This window comes from Aulonocara sp. 'chitande type north' Nkhata Bay, linkage group LG5 (assembly GCF_057382095.1).
Source record: "Aulonocara sp. 'chitande type north' Nkhata Bay isolate Kocher_YH1m ecotype deep benthic linkage group LG5, A_spYH_male_GT1.1, whole genome shotgun sequence".
NCBI lineage: Eukaryota > Metazoa > Chordata > Actinopteri > Cichliformes > Cichlidae > Aulonocara > Aulonocara sp. 'chitande type north' Nkhata Bay.
The window spans coordinates 25,992,817-26,020,339 of NC_141348.1; the positions used below are offsets into that span (position 1 = coordinate 25,992,817).

Below are 27,523 nucleotides of genomic sequence, written 5' to 3' on the forward strand. Positions count from 1 at the left end.
AGTGATTTGGTTATACTTGCAATTTAATTACATTTCTCTAGAGCTAAAGCAATTATTGTCATCCAGCAGACAATTAATCACCAAGCATTTCGGGCTAATGTTTCAAGTCATTTAAGCAAAAAGGCCAACTGTTCCCTGGAGCTTATAACATGTGAACTTGTTTGTTATCTTGGTCTTTTGTGATGTTTGGGATTGTGGTTTGTTGGACACAAAAAGGAAAATGAAAAGATCATTAAAATAATTCATTGTTGCACCTAAAGGAGTAAAAACCAGGGCCAGAGTGCACCTCCATCTCTGTGTTAAGAAATAATAGGGTAATAGCACCATCAGCAAAGAATGATGTCACACAGTGTACTGCAATCATAGCTTTCCTGTTCTGCACTATGGTAGTGCTGCAGTCACTCCTGCATGTTAGTGCATCTCCATCCACTGGCCCTCCTTGCATTTAAAAAGAGACAAGAGGGAGCATAGAAGGAAGAGGCAGATTAGAGAATGTAGCCCAGTCAAACAACTCTTATGTATTTATAAGCTCTTCTGCTGTCTTGCTGCTTTCTGTTTGTTGTCACTGAGGACTTTTTGGAGTCCCCAGTGACATGAATAAATATGAAAAGTCCTACATTTATTTTAGTAAATGTAAAACTGTGCTTCATCTAAGATATAAAAATGCATGAATAACACTTAAAAAATGAGAGTTTTACTACAGATCCAGTAGAGGTGAGTGTAATTTTATAAAAACCAACCCCCAAAAAGCATACTTCCATACGAATCGTCTGTTATTTATAATTTTCTGTTAACGGTAAACATGACTATGACAACAGAAGGACATCTATTCATATAATGTCTATCATGTTTTGTGTTTACTGTGAAGAAGCTGGTTGCAGTTCTAAGTCTATGTCTCTGTAGCAAATCATCAGTGACATAACACACCGCAGCATGGATTTACTTAACTCAAACATCTGCTGCACTCAAAATGTGTGGCCGAGGGGTGTTTTTTTTTCTCTTTAAAACCCACTCCCACATAGGTTACTGTGTGCTTGCTTCTCTGCTCTGCCATAAAGCCAGTGTTTATCACAAAGAGGCTCAAACATGTCCTAAGGTAAAGCCAGACAGCAGCTGAAAAACAAAATGAAACACAAACTAACATAAAATACCTGTCATGTTAAGACTGACAGTTTTACTTATGGGTGTAGCTCATGTTTTATAGATCAAAGACTGCTCACTGACTGCGATCATGAAAAACGAATGTATTTCATTTCATATGGGGTAAAATAGAAAATGTAGCTTTGAAGTGCAACAAAAAACTGTGGAAGAACACTGAGCTTGTTTGAGCAAAGACAAAATACTGATGCAACAAGGCTGACATTAAATATTTATATGAATAGAAATTTACATCTCAGACACTGTGCCACAACATAGTCTGACTGCAGTAAATCAAAAGTTCTATTCTGAATAGCTGTATTTAAAGCACAGTGTAGAATAATGGTGGGGATATAGCTACTGCAGGTGGGGTGTGGGTGACCACATGAAAAATGATGCCATTGTGCTGACCTTTATTTCACTGTAATTCAACCTGGATTATTTTCATTCATTTTTTTATGTTTGAAAAAAAAAAATGTGTGGGACCTGAGCCATTTGTCAGATTTTGAAGTGGGTCACACCACAAAAGGTTTGAGAACCACTGGTCCAAAGACAGATCTGCAAGGTCCCGCTCATCCCTGAATGATTGCTCTCCCTAGTGTGCATCGGCTGCCACTACAGTGCATTTACCTTTGTCTGATAATTACTACCACTTTAACACCTTTCTTTATTGTAGTATGAATTGGTGAGCACAAAGAACTCACCTCAGTATATAGGCAAGCCAATAAACAGATACGCCTCCAAAGAGACACTTTAATCTTTGCTAAAATGACAATAACTTAATTTCCTTTTTTAAATTTTTATTATTTGCAGGACAAACTGTACATATATATCCAGAGACTCTCGATTGAAAAAGACATTCCAGTGAAGAGAAAAACGTGATGAATCAGTCTGTGAGTGACTGTGCCATTGAGGTCTTAACTGTCCATATATATTACAATGATTACAAGTCTATTTTTTATGTTATATAGTGAAGTTGCTACACTGGATATGCTGAAGTGCTGAGAATGACTAAAACATAGGCTTTATTGTCCAAACATTGAATACTTTAAATACTTCATTGGCACTGTGAAAACGTCAAAGAGGGATACAACTGAGGAAATGCTGACTTGTTGTTACAAAAGTTTAGTGATATATAGAATTTTATAGAAATACAGAAGAAAACCATTTATTGTACTGACCACACAAAACTGTAGAGAATTTAAAAAAAAAAAAAAAGCATCCAGCTTCACTTGGGACATGCCCTTTTTTTTTTTTTTCCCCAGAGGCTGCATATAGCAATGGCACAGGTGGAAAATGTTACATTAAGTCTAAAATAGCATGTACAAATATGATAAAAGAAATTAACAAAAACGCAGCAATAACCTGCCTTCAGGAGAATGTTTCAGGAGTGAAGCCCCGCCCCCAATCCCATGGTGATTGCTTGCTGCTCTCAGAAGTTATGATTGTTCGTGTTTACTGGCGTTTGGCTTTATAAGGTCGGGAACGTTTCCTTCTATCGGGCTTCCTCTGTTTGTGCAAGCGGCCAATGCTCACTCCCTGCCGACGACGCACAGATATGTTCTGCTCCACAAGGCTAGCCAACATGCCTGCACAGGAATACCAGCAAAAGTTACAAAAATACCAACACGGCGCTTGTGTTTTGTTTGTTTGTGTAGAAAAATGTGTACTTCTGATTGAATGGGCACACAACTGAGTGCTTCTCATTTTGTTCTCTCATTCCTAAGATTCTTATTCTTAGTAAATACAGAAAAATGACTGACACTTTATATGAAGACATTCATAAATGTGGTAGGATTTAACTTGTACACAGTACTAGTGACCACTGAGAATTTATGGAATATAAATGAAATCTCAAGAGTTCCTAAAGGCTGGTTTAGACAGGAAGGGAAAAGGAATGCAAGATAAACTGTGATGGAATATGGCGATCAGCTTTACCTTCTTGGGCCAGCATTGATATAAAGGTGCAGATAAATTCATCATAATTGTGGGTTCTTCTTTGATCATCGATCTGAACACATGGAGGTAAAAAGAGAGAGAGATTTGATTATAATTGTATGTTTTTAAAAATGAGTCAAATAAATGATGTTAAATTTCTGTGAAAAAGTCTTCAACCACCCCTGATTTGTATTAGATTTTGCTAAGAAAATGGTAAAGCAGTGCAGTGTTTTACTGAAGCATGTGCAGAATGCATGGAAATACAGTATATACGGTAAAAACAGTCTGTTGAAAGTCAATATTTGCTATGACCACTTAAATTTTTCAACACGCCCTGAACTCTTAGGCAGTTTTCTTGTAATGTCATGTTAAAAAAAAAAAAACCAAAAAAAAAAAACTGAAGCTCTTGTCAATTAGAAGCTTTCCAGATGGTAATACATGGTGGATGAAAAGCTAAAAGGTACTTTTAGATATGCTACACACTACTTTTAGCTACAGATGACTACAGACACTAACTGTTTAACCTTCCTCTTTAGCATTTTTCATAGATTCACCCAAAGAAATTTGAATTAATGATGTGTTTTTGTGACAGGCTGCTAGTAAAGAAAAGTTGTTTACTATGTTTACACACAACACTGGATCATCCTTTGAGTTAGATGCCTTTTTATGCTTGAATGATTCATAGGTCAGTGTTAAGTGGCTTAAAAAATGAAAAGAAAAAGCACAAGCTTTTTTTGGCTTATTTGAAGCAACATATGAACAAAGGGGCAGTCTGAGACTTGTCACAGAACTGAAAACAAAAACCTACTTTGTATTTCTTCCTCTTTTCCACCTCTTCCTTTAGATGCACCTCATAATTGGCAATGTCAGCCTCTACACACTTGAGCAGTGCAAGCAGCTCCTGCAAAAGACAGAAAAATAAGACACTTTGTGTGTTCTAACATACGTGACTGGCAACGGCTCATTAATTGTCAGCACAAGCAAAAAGAAAAGTACTGTGACATAAAGATAAGTTGCGGGGGTTGATAAACATGAGTAACAGTGTACACAGTGGAATAAATCCTGGTGATTTTATGGACTTACTTTGGGTGAATACTTATCCCCAAGAGGCTTGCTGTCTGCAGGAGTTTCCACGGTGTTGAGCCTTTCCTTGCCTGGTTTCACCTCAGCTCTATCTGTGCTCCCTTCTTCCTTCTTCACCTCTGCAGACGGTCCCTCATCTCCTCCTTTCACGCCTTCCTTTCCGTCTGCCTGCTCTTTGTCTTTCAACTTCTCAGGAGTGCTGGGCCTCTTTGTGCCATCAGCAGCCGAATCTGCTGTACAGGTGACACATGTGTTTACTTCCATGTCTAAAATTATTTACATACTTGAACTGAAAGGATTACCTGAACAGAGGCTTTTAAACTACCTAATGTAAAGTCATTAATGACCCTGTCTACTCACCAGATGGAGGGAGAGTATAGATGGTTCCATCCTCCTGTAGATGTAGCAGGGCCACACTGACAGAGGGGCCGAGCTCCCGTACGGCACGGTTATGTCTGGAGTCGAGCCTCAGCATCTCATCTTCTCCAAACAGCACGCGAGACAGATGGGAAGCGACCGGACTGGATGGGCGTGTGGCAGCCTGGGAGCGAGCCGGAGAGCGCAAGGGGGAGTTAAAGGCGCTGCCAATCTCAGAGGCTGTATCAGTGCTCTCGTTGCTGGGTGTGGGGGAAGGTTGTGAAGCAGATGTGATGCAAATGCCCCCGGTGCGACCCTCAGTGCGGACAGACAGAGGTGTATTCAGGGCATCTTTTCTTTGAGCCTCCTTTTTTAGTTTCTCAGCCAAAACACTGAGGGCAATCTGGCTCTCCATTCCAGTCGCAACCCGTCCCGTCCTCGAGCGTAGGCTTGCCTTCCGCCTAAACCTAAAAAGAAAGAGTGACATTTACAAACACAGATTAAAAGAGCTTTAGCTTCAGGTCGGATCACAACAGGAAAAATAAAACAAAATCATCCGCCAGAAACAAATCTCCAATACTTGCCTGCTGGATGTCCCTGCAGAGCCAGTCATCTCTTCCTCCTCCTCATCATAGTCATCTTCATCATCTGAGTAAGGGGGTTGAGGAGGGCCTGGCATCCGAGAGCGTCCGACACCAGCCGCAAGATCTTCCTCCTCCTGTCAACCAGAGTGTTTAATAAAGTGCCACAAAATTAGCCCCGCTCCCCCCTTTTTTTTTTCTTTTTCTAAGAATGTTTTTAAAGGAAATGTAAAGGCCCTAAAATAAAATCTGTAAAGTGAGTTAAAAGTTTAAGTGCAGAGCTAGCATGTTTTTAAATAGCAGCAGCTTTTTAAATAAGGCCCAGTGTGCCGGACACACGACACTTTAGAGAGTGCAGGATGCAGAGAAGCAAGAAAAGAGAGAAAGCTTTACATAATTTGGCATAATATAGTTTCCATAATATTCGCCACCTAACTCTTGACTCTACTGCATGAAACAGCTAAATTGGAACCATTTCTATAAGCATCCACATAAACTGCTACATAATTCACATTTCAAGGGAAAAGGACAATGAACATTAAAAAAAAAAAAATCCAAGTTACCCTTTACCTTATAACGGCAAAGTGTGTAAACTGTGTGTCACTGTGATCTCATTGTTTGCTTGTTTTTTGTCACATATTTGAATAAACTCAACGTCTCTGAGGCTTAAATCAGTGGCCGGACAAAAAAAACAAAAACCCAAAACCCAAAACAGTCATACATTACAATAAAAATATCTAAAATGGCCACATAGATGATGGCTGTTCATTCCGTCTTCTTCTCCTTTCAGCTGCTCCCTTTAGATTTCCCACCAGCAGATCATCTGCCTCCATCTCACCCTATCCAAAGCATCCTCCTCTGTCACACCAACCCTCTACACATCCTCGGTCTCTACGTGAACCTTCTCTGTGGTCTTCCTCTTTTCTGTGCTAAAAAAAACGAAAATGCTAATTAGCTAAACACTTCTCTGACCCACTTCTTACCTGCATTGGAGACTTGGCATAGTTGTGGTTGTCCAGAAAGGCGGGCAGACGTTGAACAATGGGATTGGAACTAGTGACTTGCTGGGAACCTCCTCCGGTGGGGACTGGTGGTTTGCCCATGACCTTAGTGTTTCCTGACGAGCTAGTGGTGTCCTTGGACTGAACCCCTGAGTCGTCTGTTGTATATTTATGCTTCGGTTTAAAGTTTGAGCCGACTACACATTTTAAAGGAATAAATTAGAATGAAATAGCAGAAAGAGAGCCGACCACTTTACCTGAAGATGCGTGTTCACCTCCTTGGGATGTAACTGGGTCTGCATCTGCTTCTTTCTTGACTGTGACGCTGCTTTCATCTGGAGAGGAAGAGCCTTGCTGCTTCTTGTCATGGACAAGCTCGGGCTGGGTGAGCCGGATCATCTGATTGGTGCGACAACATATTTTAATTGCATTCTCAAAAGAAAAAACAAAAACAAAAAAAGTCCATACATTTATTTTATGCGGGCTCTTCTTTTGGAGATCTTCCTCCCATTACAGCGGGAGGGTAACCAGATTTTTGGGTCTCAATCTGTAGTATTGCACAGTACCTTACGGTATAAGGCAGCTATAGTTTACTGTACACCGATGCTGTAAAATTAAAATTAAACATTTTAGCCCCATGCATTTCTTTTAAAATTTTCCCTTGGACAATTAAAAAAAAACAAAAAAAACTTGAAGGCTAATATGCTCTCAGTTAATTGGACTTTGGGGATTGTAATTGGCCTGCAATCAAACTCAATTCCTGACCTTCTGTAGACCCTCCAGCACAGTCTGTCGATTTCGTTTTAATATTTCCAGCTTGGACTCGTACTTCATTCTGCGGTCAGGCACCACTGCCATCAGGTTAAAGCGGATATCATGGTATGGTTCGCTGAAAAAAAAGCAGTGCAGCAGCATAATAATGAAGCCTTAAGGGTGACTGTAAAGCTAAAGCACAGCTACTTGAAGCTAACTGATTTAGGACTCACCCAGCAGTGGCCAGTCCAATCCTCTCCATAATAACACGCCGTGCCTTATCAGTCCATTCCTCCTCCTCACCCCAGGGTCCTGAAATATTGTGGTGGGTTATAGTTCATTTAAACAGCAATTTCCATAAAGTGAGTGCTCAACAACAGCATGGTTCAGTTCAGTTTAAAAAAAAAACAAAAAACTTCCATACGGAGAAATTAAAGGAGAGTCAATTTGTTTTGTTTGCATGATTACTTCAGAAAAGGCACTGCTTTATTTAAGACGCCAAGAACTCTCGGTCAGTGTTTGCATTTAGCATAGACTCTCAAACAACCAATGAGGTTATCCCGGAATTCAGACTCTTTAATGGATTAAAATAAATAAATAAAAAATAGAATAATGAAAGAAAAAAAGTCTCCCGAGTCTCACCGTGGTCAATGGGATAAGCCTTGAGCCCATCAAGCTCAAAGAGGCGGTCTTTGATGGGCACATAGCTAACAAAGTGGAAGGCTTCCATGGTCCGCACTGCACTGATCCCGTTCTGTTTTTCTGGCAAGTGCCTAGGCTCCGGTCTCCATAGAAACACGGAAAGAAAGCTTGAGAAACTGACGAATGCACAAAGCTTGACATCTCCCACAGTGTGGCAGACCAATCACAGAAGATTTGAGAAGGAATCACTGACTGAAACCAACCTGGCATGGCTGTTATGTGCTCTAGCAAGCTCTGGGGCATTTCCTATTGCATAACCTTTGCTCTGAAATATACATAATTGAGAGTTACACATGACGATACGGAAGAAGCAGTTCACTGTTGACAGAAACGTAAAAAGCATGTTTAGGTTACCTTAATTAATACATCCCCCACAGTAACCACAGTAAGCTACTTATATGATTTTTTTTTTTGAATGAATAGAAAGGGCTAGTGAGTGAGAGGGACAACTTACTTCTGGACTAAAGCCTTTTGTAAAAGCTTTCATGCGACTAAGGGTGGTGCCAAGCTCAACTCCACTGCAGTTCAGAAGAACACTCAGCAAAGCATGGGTGGCGCATGAATTCGGTATCAGCTAGATATAAAAGTGACAACAAGCACACATGTAAAATTAGACCACCTTATTCTTTTTTTACTTTATAGTAACATATGAAAGTGTAGATGTGGATTTTAAAGGGCTGGAATCTAAATGTGTTAAAGGGCTTCTTTTGTTTTGGGTCACTTGTGATTGAATCCAGTTTTGAAGTTCAGTTTTTCTGTTCTGTGGTTTTGTAAGCATGTTATTTACAGGGTACTTAACAAAATTACATTTTTTAACAAATGATAAAATCTTTAGTTGATTAACAGCATTTGATCAAAAGAACAAAGATATAAAATATACAGAAAATATTTTAGTTAACTTTTTTAAAATTACATACTAAACACAGCGAGCAGGCCTAACATTATGACTCTCTGGCTAGTATAGCATTGGCTCCCTGACCCCCTGAAAGTGTGCTGTGCTATCTGGCACAGAGATGGCCTCAAACCAAGGTTAGTGGTACATGTCAACGTAACATCCACATGAATGGCAGGACCAAAGGTTTCCCAGCAGAACATTGCTTAACACATTACACTGCGTCTGCTGGCTTGACTTCTCCCTATCCAGACATCCACATTATGTAAAAGAAAACATGGTTGGACAAAGCTCCCTTCCTCCATTGCTCTGTGGTCTAGTTCTGATGCTCTTATGTCCATTGTTGGCACTTTCAGTGATGGGAAAGAGTAAGCATGGCTACCCTGACTATTCTGCGGCTATGCAGGCTTTGTTTTGGAGATGCCCTGACCCAGTCATCTAGCGATCACAATTTGGTTCCTGTAAAACTCACTCAAATCCTTGTGCTTGCCTATTTTCCTGATTCTAACAAATCAACAATGGGGACAAAATGTTCACCTGCTCCCTAATAAATCCCACAAACTAACAGGTGCCATAATGAAAAATAATCATTGTTCGCATGATCTCTCAGTGGTCATAATGTTATGCCTGATCGGTGTACATCTACATATTATCTATTATATAAAAAATGCAAATAATGCAATTTATGACCCAAACTTTGTTCGAGCACTAAGTTATATCCAGCTTTAATTAGCATTAACAAAAATAATTCTTTTAGTCAACTGCACAAAAAAAGTTCATTTTTACAAGTTTACAGAAAATGTATGCTATTTGTCCTGGTTTTTGTAACTTAAATGAATAAAAATTAAATGACAAAAATTAAATAATTTTTAGTTACACACACACACACACACACACACACACACACACACAATATACATTAATTTTGCTCACCTGTGAGAAAGAACTAGTCTAGTTAGAGAGTGGGCAAACTTTATAGCTTGACACCTCATACGGAATTTAAAACAAGCCTAACAGCTTTAAATGTTGTCATAATACTACTACGAGAAAAGCACTCACCTGATGAGCAAAAAACATATCATTTACAATTTCCTCATCAATGACTGACGTTTCATCCACCAGTGTATTAACTTTCCTCCTGGATCTACGTTCCTCAATCCACTTGAAGAGGAAGATAAAGCCATAGACTGGGCTGAAAAATATAAATATAAAATACATGAATCCATTTAGACAGTTTGAGTGCTAAACCCAGATTTGCCCCGAATGATCCCCCAAAATCACAGACCTCTGACATTTGCTTTGGAGATCATAGATTTCCTCCACCTGTACCCCCTTGACACCTACGAAATAGAAACACAAGGAAATAGCATGATTTGTTTTAGGAGGACTCCACAGATCTACTGGTATTCACTGAAAACCAGCACAGCTACTCACCGAAATCTTCCACCAGCAGAGTGAACAGTCCTGCAATTATAAAGCATTTAAGGTTCAATAACGAAAAATAAAAACAGACAACACATGCCACTTTCACTGCTATCCTCTCTCTTTATATTCAATGTTTCGCCCGTCTTTACTGACATGACCATCTTGCACAACACAAAGCCTATTGGCATCCTACTTGCAAAGGTTTTAAACTCGTATTAGTTCATTGAAAAGCTAAATTGTGCCTCTGGCTTCATGTGGGAGCTAACGTTAGCTAGCTACGCGGTCCGTCGAAATTGCTCACCCGGATCGCTCTCGAGCTCTAGCCACCCTTTATTCATATTTGCATCTATGGGCAGCAGACTAATATCTAAGAGGTTCTCCAGTCCATGTCAGAACGTAGGGTGGAAATCTTAGCCGTATCCATTAACAAATCCGCTGTGTAGAGTCCCTAGGTAAACACAATAGAAAGAAGCCTCCTACATAATACGCGAACAAGAAATGACGGTTCGTCGCGAAAAACAGTCCGACTGACAACTTCCTGAGCGAGAGCAACGACGAGCGGTCAACCAGGCATGGCGATAACGTCTAACATAACATAACCCATAAAAACTACACATAGAATTGTATAAATATCAGCGAGTTTGATGCTATGATTTAAACCATGAAACCTTCGGGGAAACAACCAGGTCCCTGATTATAATAGTAGCGACTATAAAACCGCGACGTTTGTCCAAAAGCAGCAGTAGAGGACCAAAATTTGGGGGGGGGCATCTTTAATGTGAGTACAATAAACAGAACTATGGTTACATTAATAAGCTTACTGTAATGCGTAATACCCTAACCCAAAACTGCAAGTAAGAACGGATACCACGACCCCTGGGAAATCCGGCTAGTTAGTCGGAACGCAAGTTAGAGTAGTCTCTACGGGGACAGTATTTATGGTCACACTGGAAAAAATTGGAAATTAGCAACGTTTTATCAGTGCATTTACACAATTACCGTGCTTATTTGATTGAGTAATAGTTATATGCACTAACATACTGGCGTCTTAAACAGCACAGTGTCCGCTTATATAAGGTAAGCTCAAGTTTACGTTTAAATGACGCGTCTTAGTTAGCCGAGTGTGTTAGCTTTGCTCTAAGATGAGTTAGCATTAGCTGCTGGGACGTTACACCTACACAGTATTAGATCGCTATCTCGCCCGAACAGAGCAGTCGGTTCTGCAAAAAAAGCCGCTGCTCTTCCAGCACAAGTCACAGATGGGTCTCAGCCCGTCCCACCTCTGCCGCTCATGGGCCGTGGAGGTTACCGCTGACCCTCGGGGGCTGAAAATGCGTTTGTTGTTGTGTAATTAGCTAGCACATTGGTCTGCTGACATAGCCGACAAACAGTAACATTTTTTGTGGATGCAGTAATGCAGCCCAACAATAAGCCGTCTGACGACAGGTGCTTGATGTTAATCTTTTAAAAGAAAAATGCATAACATCTTACAGAGGTGGCTGCAAGCTGTCGCCATCCCGGGCTTAGAAGCCTTTTGGAAAGAGGGGGAGGGGGTTCGGGGTTTTTCTCCCGTGTGAATGAATACTCGTATTAATTTCATCTATGGACCCGGAAGGTAATAAAACAAGAAATACGAAAGCTGAAAACGAAGTATATAAGAACTGAACCTAATTTCTGTCCTTCAGACAGACTGTAAACGCTAAACTTGTGAAGTTCTCCGGTATCAGACATCAGGTCTGCAGCCTTGACTTCACCTAGTGAACACGTTTTTTGTTTTTTTTGTTTCTTTTTTTTATTTTTTGCAGAACTTAATAACAGCTTCATTATCATTGAACATGTACCGCGCTGTCCTCTAATTGTTGACGATCATTGTACGATTGAGTCTTTTAAAAACGTTTAATGTAGTTATGCCTTTTGGATAAAAGACGCACAAAACAAAATCAAACCTTTGTTTTTTATGTCCTGAAACGTCTGGGCTGCAGTTCAAACTGAATGTGTCAACAACGGGATGCCTTTTTTGTGATGCTCTGGGTTTTGTTTTTTTGTTTTTGTTTTTTTTAGTTGATGTTAAGTATAAACCTCTTTTAGAGAAGGGAGACCCTTTGGAAAGCTTTCCTCTCTACCGCTGTGCAGCTAACCACACACAGTCACAGTATAATGAAATTTATAAAAGTATAATGCATAATGAAAGGACACAAGTTTTGGGATGAGGCAAACTTATTGCAGGATTATTTAAAAGAATTCAGATTTCTGTCTTAGATTTTGAAACAGTTGAATGTGTCCTTTTTATGGCCTATTTCTCCTTTGAATAGTGTTTATTGCTCTATCATTGCAAGATTATGAGATGGAGAGAGGAACAAATCCAGGTTAAGTAAAGAGGAACCACAACTCAATGGCAAATAAGTTTTTTTACACTGTTTTAACAATATTTACTGTAAAAACATGTAAAGGTCTCTGTAAAATACATAGCTGCTCTTGGTTTGTAAATATATGTCTCAAAGTGCACAGCACTGTGAAAAAGTACTTTCCATCTTTCTGATTTTGTTTTTTTGCCCCATTCTTCTTTGTAGAATTGTTTTAATTCAGCACAGTGGAGGGTTTTTGATCATAAACAGCCTGTTTAAGGTGATACCAAAGCATATCGGTCTGCTTTAAAATAGTTTTTCACACAGGGCAGGTAGGTTTGGATAGCTTTCTTTCTTTAATAAAAGCATTTTGAATTTACTTTGGTTAATATATATATTTTTTGGATTATCTGAAACATGTATGCAAAAATCAGGAAGGGGATAAATACTTTTTCATGTCACTGTACATTCCACATGTTCTGGTTCCAACAATGCAGGGGATTTCTTTTTTCTTTTTTTGCTAACTTATCACCTTTGTTGTAATGTAAAGATTGGATGTGCCTCATTATTGCAGGGCTCCTGATGAAGGTGTGCAGGTAATACTTTGAGAGCCCCGTAAGACGCCATGTCTGAAGAGGCAATTTCAGAAAGTGACCTGGAGGCCAGCCTTAACAGTGAAGAGGAGTATTTAGAAAATGAGGAAGAGGAAGACAATGAAGACATGGAGGAAGATGAGGATGAAAATGATGGAGATGATGAAGACGACAGTGTTGGTATGTGACAAATTAACTTTGTGCTTTTACCTCTTAATATTCAGATTCATTTCAGGCATCAAATTCAGCAGTTTTGTTCTCTTAAGCCAAAGATCTGTAGCAAATATTAACTAGTATTCAACTTCATTACTGGCTGCTCCCTTGTTAGATCGACCTGCGAGTGCCCAGAGCCGGACAGAAACGGGTCAGGATGACAGGGACTCCACCTCAGCTACCTCCGGAGAGCCTTCTTCCGAGCCTCCATCTCAGCCTGCATCCCGCCCATCCTCCAGGGCCCCTTCCAGACCTGCCTCTCGTTCTCCAACAAGCCCAGAGAACTCGAGCAAGAGTGGGCCGCCTTCCAGCAAAACAAAGAAACAGAAAGCCTCTAAACTGAACAAATCCTCAAAGTCTCTGAAAGGCTCCAAACCTTCAAAGCCATCTAAGCCTGCACACATGAGGAAGAATATCAGGTACAATTATGTTTCTATGATTTCTAGGTATATTTCCTAATAAATCTTTGCTTGTGTGTAACCAGAAAGTTTTCTCTGTGCTTATAGAAAGCTGCTGAAAGAGGATCAGCTAGAGGCTGGAACCAAGGCTGCTCAGCAGGAAGAGATGGAGAGGCGGAAACGTCTGGAGCAGCAGAGGAAGGACTTTCCTACACCAGCTCCAGCTGTCCCTGACTCTCAACTAGGTGACTTTCTAAGACTGAATTGTAAACAGTATTTCAGTTTGGCAGCTTTCATAATACTCAGTTTCTAAGTTTCCCATTCCCTTTCCATCTTTCCAGCAGTGGAGACTGCTTCAATTTTAGGAGAAGTGTCTCACTTAGTCCCTGGTCTCCTGAGCAAGCAGGATGTGATCTGTCTGGACAGCAGTGGTGAAGAAGATGAAAAAGCGGAGCCAACGTTGCCCGGACTTCCCATTAGAGATGGTGAGATTGATGATAGTTCTGTGCAGTTGTAATTTCTTATTTCCAAGTTAATTTCGATGATACTAACCCAATGTTTACTTCACCAATGACTTCACAGATGTAATTGAGCTCAGTTCTGGGGACGAAGACGCCCTGCAGATAAGCAGTGAGTCGGCTGATGAAGATCCTGATGGTGCCCATGGGACAGAGGAGAGCAGTGGAGCACACATCAACGATGATCTGAACCTGCCTGATGTTCAAGGTCGAGTGCTGGTTAATATCAATCACCCTGCAGAGGAGAAAGACATTTTCCTGGCCCCACAGCTGGCCAGGGCTGTCAAACCTCATCAGGTATAGCTGCCATCTCATACAGCTCATATGCTTGCAGAACATAAATCTTTGGTAACATTAAAAAAAAAAAATCATAGTCCAGCTTGTTTTATTGCTTAACCTTTTCTTTTCTTCATCTCTAAGATCGGGGGAATCCGGTTTCTCTATGATAACCTCATTGAGTCTCTGGAGCGCTATAATACCAGCAGTGGCTTTGGCTGCATCCTTGCTCACAGCATGGGGCTGGGCAAAACATTGCAAGTCATTTCCTTTATTGACATCCTGCTGAGGAACACTGAGGCCCACACTGTGCTTGCTATTGTCCCTGTGAGTAATCAGTGTATACGGGGTTTAAAAAAAAAAAAAAAGTAGTTATGTAAGTTGCACATTAATGTTTCCTGAAATAACAGTTATGTTAGGATTAAAGTAACATTCCACATTTTTTGTTTCCTTCATACAAGGTGAACACACTTCAGAACTGGCTAACAGAGTTTAATCTCTGGCTCCCACCTCAAGAAGCCCTCCCCCCTGACACCAACCCCACATTCGTCACTGGCCGCACATTCAAAGTTCACATTCTCAATGATGAGCACAAGTATGTAACTTAGTGATTTGTGTGCACTGTGAAATATTTGAGCTGTTTAATCATGTTGACTATGTGACCTGCAGAACAACGCTGGCCAGGGCCAAGGTTGTGGAGGAGTGGTCTAGAGATGGAGGTGTGTTGCTCATGGGTTATGAAATGTACCGGCTGCTGTCCATGAAGAAGAGCTTTGTGATGGGCAAGAAGAGGAAATCAAAGAAGCCTGCCGGACCAATCATCATTGACCTGGATGAAGAAGACAGACAGCAAGAGCTCATGAAAAGTAAGTACAAGTATAAGGAGCCGTTGGAAACTATACAAACATCTATGTAGATGTTCCTTGTCACTCTAACACTGTTTGAGTCCTTGAATTGGACCTTATGACCATGATCTGTTAATTGTACCCGCGGCTATACAAGGAGTCATATTGTACTACTTAATGTTACTTAGCACAAGTTCTCAGGTATCTGTGACTGTGCACAGCACCCATACAGTGAGTGAACGTGCCTTTCTACCCATGCTTGTTAACATTAGCTGATAACTTAGCACTCCCTCATCTTATCTAAATAAGTCACTTAAAGCTCAGAAAAAACTTATGGCAGCAGCGATAAAGCTAAAGCCGAGACTTCTAAACAAGCCAGTGACATGCTTCCATCTTTTGTATGCAGTTTACACTTTCATCTGTTTAATTTTCATCCTTTTTCTTCAGGTATTGAGAAGGCCATAGCACGGCCCGGCCCAGACGTAGTGATCTGTGATGAGGGCCATCGCATTAAGAACTACCACGCCAGCACATCCCAAGCCCTAAAGAACATCCGGTCCAGACGCAGGGTAGTTCTGACAGGTTACCCCTTGCAGAACAACCTTATCGAATACTGGTGCATGGTGGACTTTGTCAGACCTGACTTTTTAGGCACACGCCAGGAGTTCAGCAACATGTTTGAGCGTCCAATCCTAAATGGTCAGTGTGTGGACAGCACTCCTCAAGATGTTCGCTTGATGCGCTACCGTAGTCACGTGTTGCATAGCCTGTTGGAGGGCTTTGTCCAGCGGTAAGCTTTCAGTCAGGCTCAGAAATTGAACATTGTGAAAACGAAGCATACTAATATGGAAGTTGCTTACCTCACCACGTTCACGGGAGTGCTTTTTTTGTTTGCAGACGAGGTCACGATGTGTTGCGAGACCAGCTTCCCACGAAGGACGAGCATGTGATCCTGGTACGGCTCTCCCCCATTCAGAGGGCACTCTATACAGAGTTTATGAAACGCTTTCGAGAAGCAGGGAACACAGGCTGGCTCGGCCTCAATCCACTCAAAGCTTTCTGTGTTTGCTGCAAGGTAAGACTATGGATTTTTTATTTTATTTTTATTTTTTACTAAAACCCCTGTTTACATTGGGGAGCTTTTTTTTTTTTCTTCTTCTTCATCTTATCTGAGTTGCTAAGTCCTGTGTCGTCGTCGTCATCATCATCATCATCTTCTCCATCTAGATCTGGAATCACCCAGACGTCCTCTATGAAGCCCTGCAGAAAGAGAATCAGGCCAACGAGCAGGACCTGGACCTCGATGACATCACTTCAGCTAGCAACCCTCGCTGCCCTGCACCCGGTGCTGGCCTCAAATCCAAAGTAGCAGACTCAAGCAACAGTAAAGTCAACAGCACTCTGCCACCACTCAATTCCTCTCAGGACAGAGCCAATCAAGTCATCACATATGAATGGGTATGTCACGAACATAGAGCTTGGCATGACATTTTTAGTGTCACTGTTTAACAAACACACAGTTTAAAATATGCCAGCAGCATGCCTAAAGGTTTGTTCTATACTTTAGGCAAAGGACATAATGTCCAACTATCAGACAGGAGTTCTGGAGAACTCTGCCAAGATGGTTCTGCTCTTCCATTTGATTGATGAGAGTGTGAGGAGAAGAGACAAGATTTTGGTCTTTAGGTAAGTCCTCTGCCCTATGCACAGGGCATTAAAGACAAATCCACCAATAAGAAGCTTATAGAAGACACTGACTGCAGTTTGCCTAATTAACCTCATTTTTCTAGGTTTTCTGCGTCTTTTCAGGTTACTTTAACAATTACCCCACATTCTGAACTTTCTTGAAAACAAACCAATTACTGGTCATAGCCATAAAAGTAAGCACACTTACTTTGCTTAGCCCTTACAATCTGTTTTTGCTGTATTTCCATTAGCCAAAGCTTGTCCACCTTGACGGTCATTGAAGACTTCTTATCAAAGAGACCCATGCCGCAGGGCATTGCCTCCACTGATGGCCAGAGCCAGAACTGGGTTCGCAACCTCAATTACTACAGTGAGTCATCCAATCTGTGCCCTCTGCAGAAAATGCGCTCTTCAACACTGAAACCTCAAAGTTGTGATTGCCTTTATTGATTTGGTGTCCCTGGCTGCAGTTTCTATAGTATTGGATTCCTCCACTCATTATATTCTTTTGTGGAGAAGACAATGTATTCTATAGGAATTTGATGAAAATGTTCCTAAACTCAGTATCTCTTCTTCACTTCACAAGTTAAAGTGTGTTCAGGTGTTTCACTGTAAAGAGATGCTATACCCCTGCTTTGTGTGTCTGCAGGACTGGATGGAAGTACATCTGCCTCAGAAAGGGAGCGGCTTATTAATCAGTTTAATGATCCAGAAAACAGCTCAACACGGGTCTTCCTGCTTTCTACCAGGTATAAATCTCTGCATTCGCTTCATTTTTTTCTCTCTCACCTTTTCTCATTAATTATTTATTTAACATTTATTTGTTATTCTTTTTTTGTGTATTTCAGAGCGGGCTGTTTGGGGGTAAATTTGATTGGCGCAAATCGCGTCGTCGTGTTTGATGCATCGTGGAACCCCTGTCACGATGCCCAGGCTGTGTGTAGGGTTTACCGATATGGTCAGAGAAAGCCCTGCCACATTTACCGCCTCGTCTGTGACTTTACCTTGGAGAAAAAGATCTACGACAGACAAGTCTCCAAACAGGGCATGTCGGGTAAGGGATTTCTTAATCGGAACAAGAGCTGTTAATCGTTACAGTGGACAGGTACTTCACTTGAGCCCTTATAAAAGCTCTGGTCTTGCCCCAGTTACACAGACCTAGAGACCAAGTAGCAACCATATACTGAAATGTGTGTTCCCTGACTGGTTGGAGTGTGCTTGTTGGTACTTGGTGTGAAATTGATCCCCAAAGCCAGAGTTACACAGGCCTAGAGACTGAGCAGTGATCTAGTGATAGCAACGGGTTACTGGCAGTTGCTACCAAGGCACTGGTTGCAACAAGGTGTATGGTGCTGCACCAAACATTTTCTTGCCATTGCTTTGCTTTGTTGCTTTGTTACTAACATCGACTGGTATTTCTCAAATGCTGAAACTTTGTTTCTGTGCCTTTAAAGACCGTGTGGTTGATGACCTGAACCCAGTGCTTAACTTTACTCGTAAGGAGGTGGAGTCGCTGCTGCACTTCGTTGAGGAGGAGCCTGAAGCTGAGAAAATCCTTCTAGAATCCCTGGCAGTATATGAGCCAGTGATATCTCAAGCTTGTCAGCTTTATCCACGTCTCATCTCCAAGGTACTGTTGCAATAAAGTTGTTACTTATATTCCACAGACTCAAAAGCAGCACCTATTTCAAAGTACAGTAGGAGGTGTAGTTAGTGGAATGTTGTGCTATGATATATTAAAAGAAAACTGTCAAATTTTCAGATTTTGCTATTGCTTAACTCATTCACTGCCAGCCATTTTCAAATCAGGTAACTCCCCACTGCCAGGGTTTTTGAGCATTTTTACTCATTTTTGAAGAGCCACAGAAAACTGTGTGTTATGATCATATAAACGCTGAACCTACCAAAATGAAGAACAGACTCTCTTCTTACATCCAAAAAAAAAGCTTGTTTCTACCATTTTCCATTCTTTAGTAATCAGCTGTAGAAGAGAGGTGGGTTCCACCAAAAATGCCTGTTTTGACCAAAAAAAGGGAGAAAACGAGCTTTTTGTGAAAAATACATTTCAAGCAGAAAAGTGCCTTTGACACTAATATTTCTTGCTTTGTGACACCTCTAACATATAAAATAGTTTTTCACTTCTATAAAACAGAAATAACACTGAGAAAGTTTATGTTGTATCAAAACAATTTATTTACAAATATATGAAAAAATAAAATTCACTGACAAGCTGCCTGAGGTTGTATTCTGGCCCCTCCCATTGAAAAACGTAATTGACGTCTATAGACGTCAATGGCAGTCAACGTAAGTTTTTCAATTGACGTCTATAGACGTCAATGGCAGTGAATGAGTTAAGTAAGAATATTAAAAAAAAAAGAAAAGGGGGGGGGGGGGGGGGGAAAGCACCTCCTATTTCAAAGTACGGTAGGAGGTGTAGTTAGTGGAATGTTGTGCTATGATATATTAAAGGATAACTGTCAAATTTTCAGATTTTGCTATTGCTTAAGTAAGAATATTAAAAAAAAAAAGAAAAAAGAAAAGGGGGGGTAAAAGCAGTGGTTCTTTTTCTTATAAGCTGACTGTAAGTCCAATAAAAGCTCCCAACAAGAATTAGTTGCCAGCCAGCTCTCCTGCTGAGTTACAGCTGAACCACTGAAGAGCAAAGTCTTAACTGTGCGGTGAATGAGTAAGCAAAAGAAAAATCCATCCATCCATTCATTTTCTTAACTTCTTTACCAGTTCAGTGTCATATGGGGTCTGAAACCCTATCCCAGCTGTCATAGGACGAGAGACAAGGTACACCCAGTTTATCGCTGGGCAAATACAAGTTGGGATAGACAACCATTCATGATCACATTCACACTTATGGCCAATTTAGATCACTAGTTGACCTAATAACTCCTGATACTGTGTAAGGAGGCCATTTTTAAAAAAACATGGTACTCAGAGAGTCCTGATTGACTGCCGAGCGTGTGTGGCATGTGAGAGAGCTGCCTCTTCATGAAATGCGGCATCGCTGATATTTGATTCAGTTTCAATTAATTTCAACAGCTACCTTTCCACCACGAGTCTCTGCTGGTGGACCGGAAAGAGTCGAAATTGACCAAAGCAGAGAAGAGAGCTGCTAAGAAGAGCTACGAGGATGAGAAACGAGCCTCTGTACCTTATTCCCGTCCATCATATGCCCCCTATTACCCAACCAGTGATTATCCGCTCACAAACATACCAGCATTTACCCAGCGTGGATGGTGAGTGCAAGTCTACAGTGTTTTGTTTTGCATTCATTGAATGTTAGTTTTTGATTTTCTTTTGAAGTCATTACTACACTAAGTATCTTGCATAATATAATTTAAAAAATCACTCCAGGTTCGGCAAAGTCTGAAAAAAATGGTAGCTTTGATTGCCTCTTTTTTTTTTTTAAATTCTACCTGCGTTTCTCATCTCTTTCTAATGAATTTCCAAACTACAACCAGAGAGAGAGAGAGTGTGTGTGTGTGTGTGTGTGTGTGTGTGTGTGTGTGTGTGTGTATTCGTGTGTTCATGTTCAAGTTCATCTAATAAGTTCAGCCTTCATATTTGCAGGCGTCCCATGACACGGCCAGATGACAAGCCCGTGGCAAGTGTCAGGCCAATTCAGTCAACACCAATACCCATGATGCCTCGCCAGGTCGGCATGGGCATGGTTGGCTCTTCCGGCAGTCTCCCTGTCAACTTTCTCCAGAAAGCCGGTGTTTACGTGCAGAGGATTGTCACCACAACAGGTTATTATGATGTTTTTAATGTTTAAATCACAATAAATAAATAAATGATCAGATATTACATCCGCCATTTGTCTGGATTCACAGATATAGTGATCCCAGGAGCCAACAGCTCAACAGATGTTCAAGCTCGAATCAGCGCAGGAGAGAGCATCCATGTTATCAGAGGATCTAAAGGTTGGTTCAGTGCTGTGTTAAGAACTCTGTGCATACAAACACTCATTTAAACGTCTCTCTTCACTTACTCTTTTCTGCAAAGCAGGTACCTACATCAGAACAAACGATGGACGAATATTTGCCATTCGATCTGGAAAGATCAGTCGACCTGTAGCCGGGGGTTCTGCTGCTTCAAGAGGTAGGGGTTTTCCTCTTCATTCAGATGTTTTGTCTCATTCATAAGACAAGTATTTCTTATCTGATTAATCAGTGGAATAATCAGTAGAACACTTGATTTCTAAAATAATCGATAGCTGCAGTCTTACACTTAATCAAATTTAGATATTTCTCTTCCGGTCTGTAATGCTGTTTATCCATCCAAGTTGGGTACATCAGACACAAGGCCCAGGGAACAAGGCCAGAATTGACCTGGCAGGGACTCCAGTCTGGCCCACCTGATGTGATTGGAGCATTTAAAGGAGGGCATAAATATTGGACTTTTAACAGTATTGTTATATAGCATTTCCTACGGATAAAGACCTCCCACATGGCTATTCATGGCCTCCTGAGAACCGAGGAAATGACTAACTTTCAGTTGGCTGGTTCTCAGAAGGATAGTACACCAAAGTAATTGAATAATAAATAAATAAATAATTTTAGATGACAGTGAAAAACTGGAACTTTTCTATCTACAATAGAAAATGTAGTTTTGTTTTGCTTAGTTTTTTTTGTTTTTTTACAAAGTGTAGTTAATGTGCAGTTAAACTTCCTTAGTCTGATGGAAAAGGGAGTTTCTTTGGTCTTGCCGACTTAATATCAAAGTGGGTTGTATGTGGCCCTCGATGTAAAACAAGTTTGACATCCCTGATCCAAGTCATTTAGGTAAGACGGAGAGTATGTAGGACCTACTTTCTTTTTGGATGTATGTCTTTGATTCTTTGAGGACCACATTTCATCTTGTTCCATTATATTTAAGAGAAGTTGGACAAACTGGGGAACTGTAGAAAAAAAGGTGAATTTGATTTGAGGGTGAACTGTCCCATTAATCAGTGATCACATTTGTGCAATGCACTACATTAAGTTTTTTAACAAGATTTTCAACTTATAACTTTGTCATTTTCTTTTCAGGATTGACCTTTCAAAATTAAATTCCCCAAAGACGGGAACCCTGTATAAGACCCCTGACATGTCTGCATTTCTGTCTTCTCTACAGACTCCCAGGGTTCGGGGATCCGACCAGTCAGTAATGGCTGTTCTTCCCCTGTGGATCAAAACCAACGTTCCCCCAACGACGAGCAGCGACCCTCTTCTCCCTTAGGCACGGAGATCCTCAGAGAGCTCAGCCATTACACCTCATCCACAGGCGACGCTGCTGCTGCTGCTGGAGCAGGGAACGATTTGGCGTCGCCGTCAGACATGTCATCTGTGCCGTCGGGAGATGGAAATGCTTCACAAAACTTTCAGGCCCGCGATCTCAGTAGGCTCGGTGACGACCTTCTGAGTTCATCTTTAGAGATGCGAGGCACCAAACGCAAGAGTACTGAAAGTCAGGGAAACGCACAAATGGGAGACAAATGTACTTCTGCTGCAGCTCATTTCCCTGCGCTTTCAGGTGGGCTCAGTTTTCCTCCAGTGGGTCTGAACTCATCCCTACTTGGGAACCTTGGTCACATGAGTCACCCACTTCTAATGGCTGGTAGTGGTGGATCATCATTCCTACAAACACCAGGACAAACACTGGCTGACCTACAGACCATATTTCCCTCTGCAGGCACAGACCTACTGAGACAACCTGCCACAGGGAACGGGCACCTTCCCACCCCCTCCTCTTCCTCTCTGTCCACTATTTTCTCCTCTGCCTCTACGACCATTCCTATGTCATCTACATCCTCAGCAACAACTTCTTCCTCCCTACCATCTGGTTCTCTGCCTCGGTACTTGATGAACCCCAACATGGCTGGCCTGCTTTCACCAAGGTTCCCCCTCACCTTCAGTCAGCCATTGCTCTCTGAGCCGAGGTTGTTCTCCACGCCTCTTCTCTCAGGGTCAGGGGGGTTTTCTGCACCCAACTCCAGCTCGGCTACATCCAGCTTCCTGTCCCACTTCAACAATCCCACTTCCAGCCTGTTGGGGGCAGCTCTGACCCAACCAGACAGACATCAAAGTACAGAGAACGGCGGTGACAGTTCAGATGATGATGTTATTGAGGTGACAGGACAGTAAGTCAGGAGTCTCAGAAAGTGCTGGCAAGGCAGTTACACACATACACACCTGTTTAACCTAAAGTGCATTAGGAATGGGAATATTTAAATCTTTTATGCAACTAAATCAACGAAATTCTGTTGTACCCCCCAAAGTTGCGTGCTATTTTCTGAATTTGCTCTCAGAATGCAAATGAAGAGAAAAAAGTGCAACTTGATTAGATTGAAATGCATAAATAATAAAACGTCTCAGGAAGGATTTATGTTAATCCTGAACCTCTTAAATAGAACGAAGTTACCTGCTTTGACTTTATTTGGCAGTGTTTCACTTATGACCGAGCAAACAGTGGAACTGAATTCCCATTTCTAATGATGTCATTAAATGTCACACATCAGGACGCACACAAACAGCTCATACCTTATTGACTTTCCAGAGTCAAGAGTTACAAAATCCTCATGCTGACTGTCCCAAGTTGTTGAGCTGGAGCAGCAGAGCAGTGGGAACAGACCTTTGTCATACAGGGACCAGCCGAATCTTTCAGGGAGGCAAAACAGCCTCTTTGTGCTACGTTTTAAAGCAAGGCTATGCCTGCAGTTTTCTTTCCTCTGACTTCAAATGAAAGTGATTTGAAACTTTTTTTTTTTCATGGCCAGTTTCTTATTAAAAAGTGTAACAAAACTGGAACGCTACATGCCACAATAATGAGTAACACACAGTAGCTAATGGGTGGAGGGGATTGTGAAAATCCCCAATATATTGAGAGATGATTCTTCAAGGCTCACCTTTAACAACAGGAATTTTAGGCTTTCAAGTATATTTTAGTCTTTAGCAGTTTGATAGACATTGTAGCTCCCCTGTTAAAGGATATGTGTGATACTATAATTGAACATGTTGATACTTTGTAAATAAACAGTCATTATCATTGTTTATATTGGAAGTCAATACTGTGCAGTGTGTAGATTTTGGTCGTAAGGAAATGGTTTATTAATACGGTGACAGTCATCATGATAAACCCACCCTGAGGATGCTGGGGAAGCAAATTTCTGTTTAACTTTGTATTTTTTTTTCCCTTAAAATTAAAGTGAATGTACTATCATGCTAGCCTTTGATAACACAGGGGCAGGGACATGGATTTGGACTGTGTTCTTTCATTTTTAGCCTTAAATAGACACAAAGGGGTCTTCAGTCTTAGCATTTATCTTATTTTTTACAAATCCGTCCTACTGACATTTAGACCCTCGGCGCAAAACTCAAAATACACATTTAAGGTAGATTTTGACTGGAAGCCAAAAGGAGCTCAAACCAAGGTTTAATGTTGCTAGCTTATTCGCAGAAGCCTGTCATTTCTCCTCCATTGCAGTTCTTACTGAAGTGTCCCCACCATTTAATTCACGACTACTCAGTGAGCTTACACAACATGTAATCTCAGCTGCAGTAACTGTATTAGGGTTTTTCTTTCTGAGAACAAACGTTACCTGAGCTATAGAAACCATTGCATTCATGCAGCCTGAGAGCATCAAAATGTCGCTAACGTAGCCACCAACCATCAAACTAGATGTAACTACCCTTTCGGTACAACCGCCTGTGACTGTGGCAGAACCGGGTCAGGTGATATGGTGGCCTTACAAAACTGACAGTGCCATAATGTGGTAGCTTTTCACCTCAGTGCAGTGCAGTGTAAGTAGCTTCTGTCAGTAGTGTCAGTCAGTGTAGATATGCAGTGCTTTAGGGAGTTTGGGTCTTCACTGTTCTCCGTAGCCTTGTGTGTCTGTGTTATCATGTCACCTTGAGCTAATTAGTTTTAGGAAAGTCGCTTTCCTATGTTGGTAAACTAGGCTAGATACAGTGCTTATTAGCCTTTAGAGACACTGGATAACCTGAGACAACAGTTGAGTTACGTTATTCGTATGCGGTTTTTTTCTGGGGATCTTCTCTCTCCCCTGTTGAGTGTTCTTTATTTGCTGCAGGCTTCCTCTGTCAGCTTGGATACTTTTTTTTTCCTCCCCCTCCAGTTTTTCTTGAACACATCTTGGGAACTTGTGATTTGGTTTGTTTCCAATTTAAGGTAAAGCTAGCACTTTGTAAAAGGACCATATCCGCTTGTGAGCTGTACAAGGTACAAAATAATGACCCCGTGTCTTTGTTACGTCTTCTCAATCAGTTGGAAATGCTTTACATCTTTTGTTCTTTGGAATATTTCATTCATTTGCAAAAAAAAAAAAAATCTTTGGTGTTCACCTGGCACTCGTGTCCCTCATTACACTCTAAATATCGGAAATGTATTTATTTATGATGGAAAATGTTGTTTTTGTAATTACATTTTTTACCTCTTTTTTTTCTCGATTTGTCCCATTAATGGCTGATCCAGTCAGATTTTCATACATGCAGCCTAAACCGAAGCAAAATATGACTGTGTTATCAATGTTATTTTAACAATAAAACACTCTTCTATCGCAGTGTCAATCATACACAAATACATTTATTTTAAAAGCCATGATGTATCCAAATGTGACAGTACAAACAATCAAATGACAGGATCATCAGTAACCTGAGAAGAGGTCAACGTTATGTCAGGTCAATATACAGTATATTATGGGCTTTTAATAATATTAAAATATTAGGTATTTGCTTATCTATAAATGAATGAAAACTTTAAAATTTTAAAAGACGGGGAAACACCCTTCAACTATATTGAGAGTGCGGATTTTGCAGAGGGCACCCTGCACCTTCCATGTTTGGAACACCACAAACACCAGTTGATCCAAAGAGAGCATAAACAAGTAAATAAATGGTGTGTGTATATATTCATACATGTATATACACACATATCATTCTTTAAAATCCCTTATTGAATAAGTACTAGCTCCAACATTCCACCCTTTGCAAGCTTGAGATCTATGTTTGTTGGTTTAAAACTGCAACATTTTCTACTTAACACAAAAACTTTGATCGTTAAGTTAAAGCTAACATGAAGCAGCAGAAACTAAACAAACAAGCCAGACAGCAGCTTTGGTAGCATCTACCCCAAAATTAGAGGCCAACTGGTGTCAGGTTTTTTTAAAGAACAATACAAATGCTGATAGTTGATATAAAAATCTAATATCCAATAAATGTGCCAATATTTCATTTTCTTTCAACATTTAACGTTGATGTGTAGTTATTTATTTACTCGCTTACACTCTTCTCGACACTCAAAATATAAAGGCTGCTTCCTCTGTCTCATCTTTAATTCTCATTTACTGGCTATTACAAATGCTGATAGCATTAAGATCAGCAAATAGCTGATATTTGTTGATAACCCAAAATCCAACAAAGACTACATAAGACATGACCTCAGTGTCTACAATTGCAGCTCTTGTTCCATGCGTATTGAAAAAGGATTTCATAAATCACACATAGTGCCTTTTCTTCTTCAAAAACAAACAAACAAACAAAACATCAGGGAGGCTCATGGCAGCAAAAACCAGCACCTTTTGCCCTCCATGTAAATCAGTTTAAAAACAAACAAACATCCAACTCAAATAAGTTTAATCTGTGAGGCTAGCTCATCTTAAGTTCTTTTACATCCTCATCAGGACTGGAACCGTTTTTTAGCCATGTAAGATCTGGAGACTTGGTTCATTATGACCAAGGCACTGAGCACCAGGCAGAGTGCTGACAGGTACCAGATGTATTCTCTGACAGCTCCAGCGAACCACACAGAGCAGAGGCCCAGGAGCATGCTGGCACTGCCAAGCAGGTAGGTGATGAGTCCAGACGCCGCGTGGTAGCGCTTGAGTTTGGCGAGGGACCAGCCTTTGGCTAGAGAAGGATAACTGAGAGGCATCGCTGCCAAGGACTGCGCAATGACCACACACACTGTCAGCAGGCCCAACAGACCGTGCCACGAGGTGAAGTGGGGTTTACCACTCAGGTGTTTGTTATAAAAGATGGCAGCAAAGCCCAGGACTGCACAAGAAGCACAGAGGCCCTGCAGGAGCCGGTGAACACCACCTTTGGTTTTGTGTGAAAAACTTTTGATAGGAGAGCCCTCAGGTGAGAAGAGGAGTATAGCTTCTGTCATGAAGAAGGAAAACTGGAGGGAAAGGACATTACCTGAGTCGTTGGCAAATTTGATCAATTAAAGAATCTAAGAACATTTTAACTGTTTAAACTTACAGCTAGGGTCATCAAGAAAGGATGCCAAGAAAACCAACCTAAAACAAAACAGGAAATCAAATTAAATGCGATGCAATGACGGGCACTGCTGTAGAAATGTGTGATTACTTAAGGCACTCACTTGTACCGGGTCGAGAGAGAACTGAGATGAAGCCAGCGAAGCCAAAGCAGATGAGGTGGGTCAACACAACAGACGCTGTTCTGGTAAAGCCATAAAGCCGAGGCTCTGATTCAGGCTCTTTCTTGTGAACCATGTCTTTAAAATTCACTCAATCGCCACAATGTGACCGACGTGAACTCGCCGTTAGTTGAATCAATGAGAAGCGGAAGTGACGATGGGCCAAAAGTCCTTGCGTTGTCTTCTTTTGCTGCTCCACTGTTTTATTTAACAACCCGGCACAAACAAAAGCCTACATTAGTAATTTATTAACATGTCCCTTGTCGTGACGTCAACACACGTCAAGCGTTGGTGTTTTCCGCCGGCGACGATAAGACTTCCGGCTAGG

The 27,523-nt window shown here is 41.0% G+C and overlaps 3 protein-coding genes across 9 annotated transcripts; 1 reads left to right on the top strand and 2 right to left on the bottom strand.

Moving 5' to 3' along the window:
• Nucleotides 1-1,920: 1,920 nt before the first annotated feature.
• On the bottom strand, nucleotides 1,921-10,761 carry bap1 (BRCA1 associated deubiquitinase 1). 3 transcript variants are annotated; one of them, XM_086292538.1, is made up of 17 exons: nucleotides 10,691-10,761; nucleotides 9,879-9,908; nucleotides 9,730-9,784; nucleotides 9,504-9,636; nucleotides 8,007-8,126; nucleotides 7,756-7,817; nucleotides 7,493-7,635; nucleotides 7,084-7,162; nucleotides 6,863-6,986; nucleotides 6,355-6,496; nucleotides 6,080-6,255; nucleotides 5,100-5,233; nucleotides 4,519-4,982; nucleotides 4,159-4,391; nucleotides 3,884-3,976; nucleotides 3,076-3,148; nucleotides 1,921-2,726 (listed from the first exon to the last, which is right to left on the bottom strand). In XM_086292538.1, the coding sequence occupies exons 4-17, from the start codon at nucleotides 9,519-9,521 to the stop codon at nucleotides 2,593-2,595; spliced, it is 1,995 nt and encodes a 664-aa protein (XP_086148664.1). In that variant the 5' UTR covers nucleotides 9,522-9,636; nucleotides 9,730-9,784; nucleotides 9,879-9,908; nucleotides 10,691-10,761; the 3' UTR covers nucleotides 1,921-2,592. The 3 variants fall into 3 exon arrangements, with proteins under 3 accessions (XP_086148664.1, XP_086148663.1, XP_086148662.1); XM_086292537.1 differs by lacking the exon at nucleotides 10,691-10,761 and adding an exon at nucleotides 10,171-10,440 and having other exon boundaries at nucleotides 4,159-4,388; XM_086292536.1 differs by lacking the exon at nucleotides 10,691-10,761 and adding an exon at nucleotides 10,171-10,438.
• Nucleotides 10,405-25,315, top strand: rad54l2 (RAD54 like 2). Of its 5 annotated transcripts, none has more exons than XM_086292531.1 (22): nucleotides 10,405-10,647; nucleotides 12,789-12,987; nucleotides 13,136-13,439; nucleotides 13,527-13,663; nucleotides 13,760-13,903; nucleotides 14,001-14,233; nucleotides 14,357-14,539; nucleotides 14,674-14,807; nucleotides 14,882-15,078; nucleotides 15,505-15,847; nucleotides 15,955-16,132; nucleotides 16,285-16,515; nucleotides 16,625-16,743; nucleotides 16,995-17,113; nucleotides 17,393-17,492; nucleotides 17,592-17,797; nucleotides 18,198-18,373; nucleotides 19,795-19,991; nucleotides 20,326-20,504; nucleotides 20,589-20,678; nucleotides 20,761-20,856; nucleotides 21,871-25,315. In XM_086292531.1, exons 2-22 carry the CDS (start codon nucleotides 12,840-12,842, stop codon nucleotides 22,878-22,880), a joined length of 4,524 nt encoding a protein of 1,507 aa, XP_086148657.1. In that variant the 5' UTR covers nucleotides 10,405-10,647; nucleotides 12,789-12,839; the 3' UTR covers nucleotides 22,881-25,315. The 5 variants fall into 5 exon arrangements, with proteins under 5 accessions (XP_086148657.1, XP_086148661.1, XP_086148656.1 ...); XM_086292535.1 differs by lacking the exon at nucleotides 10,405-10,647 and adding an exon at nucleotides 10,741-10,946 and having other exon boundaries at nucleotides 13,763-13,903; XM_086292530.1 differs by lacking the exon at nucleotides 10,405-10,647 and adding an exon at nucleotides 10,742-10,946.
• Nucleotides 25,314-27,523, bottom strand: cyb561d2 (cytochrome b561 family, member D2). Its single transcript, XM_086292539.1, has 3 exons — nucleotides 27,139-27,523; nucleotides 27,018-27,055; nucleotides 25,314-26,934 (listed from the first exon to the last, which is right to left on the bottom strand). The coding sequence occupies exons 1-3, from the start codon at nucleotides 27,269-27,271 to the stop codon at nucleotides 26,431-26,433; spliced, it is 675 nt and encodes a 224-aa protein (XP_086148665.1). The 5' UTR covers nucleotides 27,272-27,523; the 3' UTR covers nucleotides 25,314-26,430.

What these genes read in the sequence shown, in the direction of transcription:
- rad54l2 (XM_086292531.1), top strand. Translation starts at nt 12,840, where the DNA reads ATGTCTGAAGAGGCAATTTCAGAAAGTGACCTGGAGGCCAGCCTTAAC. An exon ending in TGTCCCTGACTCTCAACTAG is followed by an intron (nt 13,664 to 13,759) that starts GTGACTTTCTAA and finishes CCATCTTTCCAG; the next exon opens with CAGTGGAGACTGCTTCAATT. An exon ending in ATCCACGTCTCATCTCCAAG is followed by an intron (nt 18,374 to 19,794) that starts GTACTGTTGCAA and finishes TAATTTCAACAG; the next exon opens with CTACCTTTCCACCACGAGTC.
- cyb561d2 (XM_086292539.1), bottom strand. Translation starts at nt 27,271, where the DNA reads ATGGTTCACAAGAAAGAGCCTGAATCAGAGCCTCGGCTTTATGGCTTT. An exon ending in TCTCTCTCGACCCGGTACAA is followed by an intron (nt 27,056 to 27,138) that starts GTGAGTGCCTTA and finishes GTTTTGTTTTAG; the next exon opens with GTTGGTTTTCTTGGCATCCT. An exon ending in CTTTCTTGATGACCCTAGCT is followed by an intron (nt 26,935 to 27,017) that starts GTAAGTTTAAAC and finishes CTTTCCCTCCAG; the next exon opens with TTTTCCTTCTTCATGACAGA.
- bap1 (XM_086292536.1), bottom strand. Translation starts at nt 10,207, where the DNA reads ATGAATAAAGGGTGGCTAGAGCTCGAGAGCGATCCGG. An exon ending in TCTGCTGGTGGAAGATTTCG is followed by an intron (nt 9,785 to 9,878) that starts GTGAGTAGCTGT and finishes TCTATTTCGTAG; the next exon opens with GTGTCAAGGGGGTACAGGTG. An exon ending in GGGATAAGTATTCACCCAAA is followed by an intron (nt 3,977 to 4,158) that starts GTAAGTCCATAA and finishes TGTCTTTTGCAG; the next exon opens with GAGCTGCTTGCACTGCTCAA.